Source organism: Opisthorchis viverrini (assembly GCF_000715545.1).
Source record: "Opisthorchis viverrini unplaced genomic scaffold opera_v5_111, whole genome shotgun sequence".
In the NCBI taxonomy this organism is placed as follows: Eukaryota; Metazoa; Platyhelminthes; class Trematoda; order Opisthorchiida; family Opisthorchiidae; genus Opisthorchis; species Opisthorchis viverrini.
In genome coordinates, this window is record NW_008751765.1 from 198,782 (window position 1) to 206,684 (window position 7,903).

General features: G+C 44.7%; 1 protein-coding gene across 1 annotated transcript in view; it reads left to right on the forward strand.

The window, feature by feature from the left end:
- The window catches only part of T265_05648 (hypothetical protein), a gene marked incomplete at both ends in the record, with an annotated part of 30,492 nt that extends 22,589 nt beyond the window's left edge, over positions 1-7,903 (forward strand). Inside the window, 4 exons of the mRNA XM_009170713.1 lie at positions 1,098-1,184; positions 2,557-2,666; positions 5,654-6,128; positions 7,201-7,903. Coding sequence (XP_009168977.1) covers positions 1,098-1,184; positions 2,557-2,666; positions 5,654-6,128; positions 7,201-7,658 — 1,130 coding nt within the window. The remainder of the gene's footprint in view (positions 1-1,097; positions 1,185-2,556; positions 2,667-5,653; positions 6,129-7,200) is intronic.

Here is a 7,903-nt window from a genome sequence, read left to right on the forward strand (position 1 = left end):
ATCTATGGAAAGCAGTGACTAGTTCTGCCACGTTAATGACAGAAAGCCTCAATTTCTGGCGAACGGAAAAATGGGATGTCTGAAGGTGAACTGTGGTACATGGATTCCACAACCTCGCTGACTGGCTCCTAAGATTGAAACCACGTCAACAGGACACAAAGCTTATCTTGTCAACAGTTATGAAGAGAGAACTTGTTGGGACGAAAAAATGCAAGTTTTTGGTTCGATCTCTCACTTGTGTATCCGACAATCGGTAAATCGGTTGATTGCCACGTTCGCAAGTTTCTCAATTGCAAGCGAATCTCCTGTTTACTTGATAAAAAATTCGATTTCGCACATTTATATTTTTGTAATGCACTACTCATAAGGTCGCTGAATACCCCTCGACAGCCCAGCAACCTTATGAGCAGTGCACTACAAAAATATATATGTATCGCGATATCTGGAATATCGTAGTCACTGAAACATGAGGTGGCCTGGTGCAGCACATTCTGTTGCCTGGAAACATCAAAACCGAGAGATGCGGCTGGGTGTCAGGTGAGTCTCTCGAAAAACCAAATTAGTTTGCAAATGATTGTATACTCGCCAATTTCGTGCTTGATCACGGCTGGCGAGTCTTGGAGGAATAACTTGCTTTGTATTGAGTGTAGCCATCTAATTCCACTAACAAAGGAGCAGTTTGTTCTTCTTTTATGCTACACCTCTGCAGTCCACTCACCTGTGTCGACCGGTTTGCTGCAATGAACAATTTTGGCCAGTTCCACCACGTCTATTAGTGACCCTGATCGAATAAATTCTCACCATTATGGCAGCAGATTTGAGGGTTAATTTGTAGTCATATCACCTCGTTTACTAACGACCGACAAGATTGCCTTAAGTGAACAAGTGTATGACTCCCTGGTTCCACTAAATCTATCGTGTTCAACCGGTGCCATCAGCGGTTACTGCAGAGGGGTTTTACCTAAACACCGTAGCAGGCATTTCGTTCACTGTGAGCGCACTTATCAATCGTTCAATGGTATGACCAATGTACTGTACTCGCTCTGAAATGACACGGTTTAATTTCCGCTGTTTTTGTTTGTTACTTTTTTACTCAGGAGTGACGACGCTACTCTCCCTAACAATGCTGTTACAACTTGTCGGTGACAAGCTACCTCAAACTTCTGCAGGAAATCCGGTACTTGGTAAGTTTAGTAATGAAGTACTGGTTCTGTTAGAGTTGTAGCGGTGTAAAGGATCAAGAAATCCTCCACTTCCTCATCATCATATAAGTAAATTGGAGAAATCGTGATCTACGTGAATCCGGGAGTGTTGAATCCTGCTGGCTATTCTGCCAGATCATTTTAGCTTTTGGAGGCTTGAGGACCAGCGTACCAGTTCTGAGTACCAAGTTGTTCGAAATAACAAGGGTTATGGAGTCAAATCCCACATTCACTGCACATAACAGTATAGTCCGCTTTCACATCTGGTTCTTGTTAACTGACATCCAAGAAGGCCAGTTTACCTCAACAGTATCTACTGCCATCAGTCAGTAGCTGAACGTCCGTACAGCAGAGAACGATCGATTAACAAGGGAGTTCTAAACTGAGCGATAGGCAAGCTGATCGAACTGACAAACTGAGAATGCTGGCGTGTGTGTGTGCATGTGTGCGTGCGTACGTGCGTGCGTCGTACCTGGTCGAGCGTGCATGCGTGCGCACGTGTTTGCGTGTGTGCATGAGTGTCTGTACGCCCCAAATTGATTGGCTGACCCGAACCTGGGTACACAAAGAACCTCAGCAGATAAGCGAATGAGAGCGCTACATGCTTTATAGACTTCTGCAAGCACTCGTCAGGTAGCATTGCGCTGTAAGTGAGAAGATGGTCCCATACAACCACAGTTATCGGGAGCTTTATCCAATTGAAGAAAGTAGACCCCCCACCCACTGAGCGCTCATCCCAAATGCCAAGAAACAACCCCGATGGGTAGGGTAATCTCACTCAAAAGTCTGAGAGCTAGCAACATGGGTCGTACGAAACGGGGAACCGAAGTGCAAAGCAAGACCAAACTACCGAGAAATAGCGACTGCTAGTCATCCTTGTCCTAACAATAACATCGTTTGAATTGATTTGATTGTTAACTTGTCCGCTCAGCTGGGCATTTTTTGGTTTTAGACATCCTAGTCGAGATCGAAACATCAGTACGTCGATATGCGATTAGCCTGAACCACGTGCCAATGGGTTCATTGCTGATTAGTTTGCGCTCGTACACTCACTGCTACCCGGGGTTGACATTTGGTTACGACTGGTTCTCCCGCTAAATGTTTCTTTGCGTGTCCCGTTGGCTCTGTCAACTTCGAAGTGACATTTGAGTCTGACCTGACCCGGTCGTGCATCATCGGTGACTGATAACCATATCACGGTATAATGATGTGACGTGATCTTCCACAATTCCAGTTATCTCTTGGCAGGTTTCTCGAGGAATTTGTTCTGAGGTCAACCCACTCACTAGGTGATAACTAGTTGATAATTTGTCATTTGTCACTTCATAAATCCACATATTTTTTGGCATTTCAGTGCTCTACTTCACCTGTACAATTGTACTTTGCTCACTGTCGCTCGTGTGTGCGGTTGTTCTACTCAACTGCCATCACCACTCTGGTGGAATTCTCCATGTACCGTGGCTGGTGAGTTCCGAGATTTTTTGTCACGCACCTGGTTTACACATCGACAAGTGCACATCATATAGCGACTCTAAGAGACAAAGAATAAACCAGCCCTCCTCACTCACTCACACACTCACTCACTCACTCACTCAACCGGCCAATTTGTGAATGCCCCAGGATTCACTATGTACTTTGTATTGATTAATCATGATATGACTTGTGTTCTGCCTCAGTAATATTCGGTCGAAGTCCCTTTGCAAAATTGTTATGGTGTAACAAGCATTCCCTGAAGTTTTCAGTAAGCCCGTGAGAACGGTTCCACGGACTCACAATGTACACATATTGGAACAGAGGTAAGTCGACTTTAAACACACGAGGTCTGATTCCTTGGTTTTTAGTTTGTCGACCCAACTTTGGCTCCAAAGTTGACGAATTGCGAATCTCGTTGAAAGCACTATTCATTACTGATGGGAAAATACCTCTGCTAGCACTGGCGACTTGTCTCGTATTAGGAGGAGTTCCACACCAATACCGCTTTACTGCTCGCAGTTAGGCGCTGCTACGCTCCGGGAGCCTATCCTGCACAAGATTGGCCAAAAGTTCGGGCCGCTTGCCGGTCCGGCATGAAGGCGAGCTCTGTTTGGTCGAAAACTAGGACCCAACAGCTAATCATAACCCAGTATTCGTCCAATGCCGGTTGCTAATGCCACATCAAGAAGGCGTCAGACTTTCCAGAATGTTGTCGCGGCATACACCTCATATACACGTATGCTGTACAAGTGTTTTTGACCTGAATTCGGGCACCTTTGGTTGTTGTTTTTAACGGGAACGCTAGCCTGGGCAGTTCAGATCGAGAACTAAGCTGAGGAAATACCGCTATTACATCTCAATATTCGGCTGCGGTGGTACTTTAGTTACCAGGGTCTCAAATCGGATAGAAAAGCGTCAACTTACATGCACACTATTCAAAGGTCCCCACCCTACCCTCAATATCTTAGTTGAAATGTCGTTCCAACTTGAACCAGAGTGGTAGGGAACTCCATTACCGGCAACTGAACATTTTTCAGATTCCAGTCATTTTTAGGCTTAGGTTTTTGTATCGTTCGAAAATCAAAGGATACACCGAACTTTTCAGGAGTTGGGCGCTGGTCCGAGCCCGTTACCACTAAGCTAACCACAATTTGAACGTGATCACTATCATTTATCGATTTACCACGTTATCTCATCATTTTGACTCCGAAAATATCAGGGTCACTAGAAGGAGCTCCGTAGTTAGGGCTCAAAAGTTCCAACCAGAAAGTCTCAACTCAGCTTCTGCACCTCGACTGCCCTTGTCTGCGCTTGGGCTACCTGTTAATACCTCAGTCTCTGTGCTTCTTTCGGGTGGTATGGTAGCTGGGCACCGAAAAGGTGTCGCAGCTGAACGACATCCTATATTCCTTGTGTTAAGAAGAGAACGTGACCACGAAATTCTCCCACTGAGGCAAGGGAGCTTTTTCGTCGCTTGGAAGCACGAACTCTGGTTATCCAAACAACTGAGGACTACTCTCTGGCATCCTAACCGATGGTATAATTGACACCCGTATTCGAATGTGGCTTTCTCTGTGATCTGCTTGCCTTATTATGTTAGCTACATGACCGGTTTCACCACAAAGTTTCGAATGGCAGTTTATTTTAGTTAGACGGCATTGATGTACAAATGTAAGGACCAAACTTCGGGGTACTTAATTAGGCGCCAAATGCGGAGAATGTTGCTGCCGGTTAAAGGAAAAAGGCCTTCACTGGGCAGTTGTTTATTAGAAAACACCAACTAAACTCGCGGAGAATGTTGGTGCCGGTTAAAGGAAGAAGGCCTTCACTGGGCAGTTGTTTATTAGGAAACACCAACTAAACAGTTACAGACAGGAAAGCAAAACACTCATATGCATTTTGATTACAAAAACTGAATATCCATCCTCTCCTTCCTGAACTTTCCTGGATATTCACTGACCATCACTTATATGTGAACGAATACTGCAAAGCAATTCCAAAAATTCCGTAATAAACTTCACTTTTCAATAGACGCGGAGCTGATTTACGAGAGAACATACTACTTGCATACCTCATCAGTAGCATCCACTGTTGCACTGGTAGCGAAACCGAACAGGGAATGGATTGGGACTGCTGTAATTCTATATAAATCAGGGACATCGGGGGTTGTTCGAAGTGTTCTAAACACGGCTAACATAAGGGTAGCTTCTTAGAGGGGAAACACTCTGTGATCGCCAGAACCAGAAGCAAGCTCCAAGAAGAAGAAGCAAGGAGCAGTATTAATCATATAAATTCCAATCGACCTCACCCATCTCCCCTTTCTCCCGTCCCCCCAACTAAATTGTCGCAATACTCACAAGCCCTCAAAGACCACCGAAATTTGCGAGTGGCACCGGAGGTGAATCATCAGGTGAGGCACCCTGAAGTGGAAGATTATGGAACCAAACCCGATCGGAACTAATTCGAAACTCTTCAAATCCACGAACGCAAGATTTTGTTAACCATAGTAACCGATAAGAGCTGTCAGTTGACGCACAAAACTGATCTAGTGCCCCAGTATGAAGAGGTCTTACTGACTGGTTCTCCGTCTGCATTAAAACCTGGCCAATTTTGTAAAAAGCGAAATGTTACCCAAATAAAAGCTACCGCTTGTTTACCAAGCCCATCTGAAACGAAGCATTCATGTAGATTTAGCCCGGTATACCTGAGTAGTATGTTGCGCCCAGAGAAATTTCCTTATTTATGACTATTCCTGTGCGCTGTGTTGTCCAAACAGATCAACAAAAGTCACATGACTGCCTCATCTCATGTCGGTTCAACACCACTGAAATTCCTGGGTAATGTCACAGTAAAAATCCTCAAACTGTTACAGCTATTATGGAGAGCATTTTCTCCTGCATAGGTTGCGAACCAATGATTTCACGTGAATTTTGTCTAGATTAATCCAACCACCAAACGAATTCGCCTAACTATTTCAGATTGGAACTTTTGTGAACGTCTGGCTTGCAAGCGTGCTGCGAATCGATCGAAGTATAGATGACTCCGTTTCGGTCTCTGATGCGGCCTCATCTGTGGATTCACCCAATAGGTATGTGAACCACTTCACAGCATCACCACTAAAACTTGAAACAGCTGCAGTCAGAACGAACACAGAAGGAATGGGCACTTCAACAACCGGAAGGCGCTTAGAACCCTGGACCAACAATATCAACGATATGGAGTTTGAATTTCGCCCAAAAATACTGAAAAATATCAGCCAGAAGAGTCACCTGCTCGAAAGAGAAATTCCATTTTCGGATCGCATAGAATTACGAAACTTAGTAGCACCAACTTTTCTCCAGAGAAACGAACTTCAACAAGTTCCTGGTGGCCAACCAAGACGACACTTAACGACTCATGTTTTGGATGAAGGCAGCTACTCGTCCGGAATGGAATACGCTTGTGCTGCGGAGAGTAATTGCCAAGGTGAGTTATAATTCTGACGGTTTTCATGCACTTCCAGGTGCACTGTGCAGACTTTCATCAGAGGAGTGTCACTTTTCAAGGTTCGCGGCTTTCGAGTGCTTTGTCAGCGGTATCTGGCTTGGGGGCAGCGCACGTTTAAAGGAATAGAGTATCGGTTACTCGTGATACGGCAGTGAAGCATCCGTATTGAACACTGATGTCATGCTGTCGATGACGATGAAATTCTTAAGAACGCCCAAGTGATTGCTCTTAAACAGCAGGACCTCAGCTATTGTCTGTAAAATTGATTTGTTCACCTACCTGCCATGGTTCAGTGTGTTGTAGATTCATGTAGTTAAACCCTAAACTAAAAAAGTTAGTTACCATGCTAAGAGAATTGACAATGTAGTTAGACCCAGGGTGAGACGGTTTGGCGATTTAGAAAATGTCATTCCTGATTGTTGTTTCAATCTCACAGTTAGTACCCGGGGGACAAACACACAAAAAAGGAACACACTCGAAGATCCAGCAAGTAACTGTGACCACGTGATGTGGATTCCGTGACTGAAGAAGACGTGGTGTTATATCTCATCTACATACATGTTGATCATACTGTTGGTCAGCCAATCATGAGCAGACAGTCAAGTTTTCAAACCACTTGCCTGGAGGTCGCGGGTTCGAGCCCCGGTATCACAGTTTCGTGAAGTGTGCACGATTCCCAGTGATGCAACAGCTGTACACTGATTTGCTTTTCACGGGAGACTCAAGTGAACCTCTCGTTTATGATGTTCTTAAACTGAATGTGCTGCAATTGAGTGTATTTGTCGAAATCAGTCCAATTTGGGTTCAGGTAGAACACAAGGTTGATGGAGACCCCGGGAGTGTGCCTATCTGATGAGACCCAACAAGTGCTAAACCGGTAGTGGAATGTCGAAGTTTTCAGCAGCCTTATGAGCCTTATTTAATCGTCACCTGGTCAAATGCGGTAGCTAGTGGACAGCTGACAGTATCTTCGTGACTTTATCGGTTGTAACAACATTGGTGTCCTTTCCTCGGTCCTACAGTTTTAATCTCTCTTCAGAAAACACCGAACTGCCGGCACAAACTTTCTCTCGGCACCGCAATGATCCCAGCACTCCACAAAGGAATAACTTCTCTGAAGGACCATTGAAGATCATATCGAGGGCCCCATCTTTGTCCGATTCCCTACCGTCCAATCACACCAATCGAATTCGTCCTGTGTCCGAACAGAACTTCAACGTAGAGCGTCAAGTGCGTGAATTTCACGAGAAGGCTCTGATTCTCAAACGCTTGAAAGATTTGACCAAGGAGATTCGCTACGTGACCGGAAGAATGCATCATAAGGATGCCGAGTCAAGAACTTCAAACGAATGGCGATTGGCCTGTCGTGTGTTGGATCGCCTATGTCTAATTGTATTCGCAGCTCTGAACCTGTTCACAACGTTGGGGATTCTGACCTCAGCACCTACGATAATCAAGGCGTTCACTACCACCGGGGCACCTTCTCAGCCAATGTAATCAAAAACGAAAAATAAAGCACACCGTTTATCTATGACAGCATGGAGAGAAAGTCGGGGAGAAGTCGGCTTACGGCTACGTGGCGTCATAATTATCTAATTTTGCGGACATTCTATTTACATTTTATCGAGTAAGATTTGTGAACCTTTAAATACTGAAACCATACCTCAAATTCCGCATTTGTTTTCTCATAATACTATGTAGTATGATTGTAAAAAGAAGTATAAAGACGTGACAAGACTCTG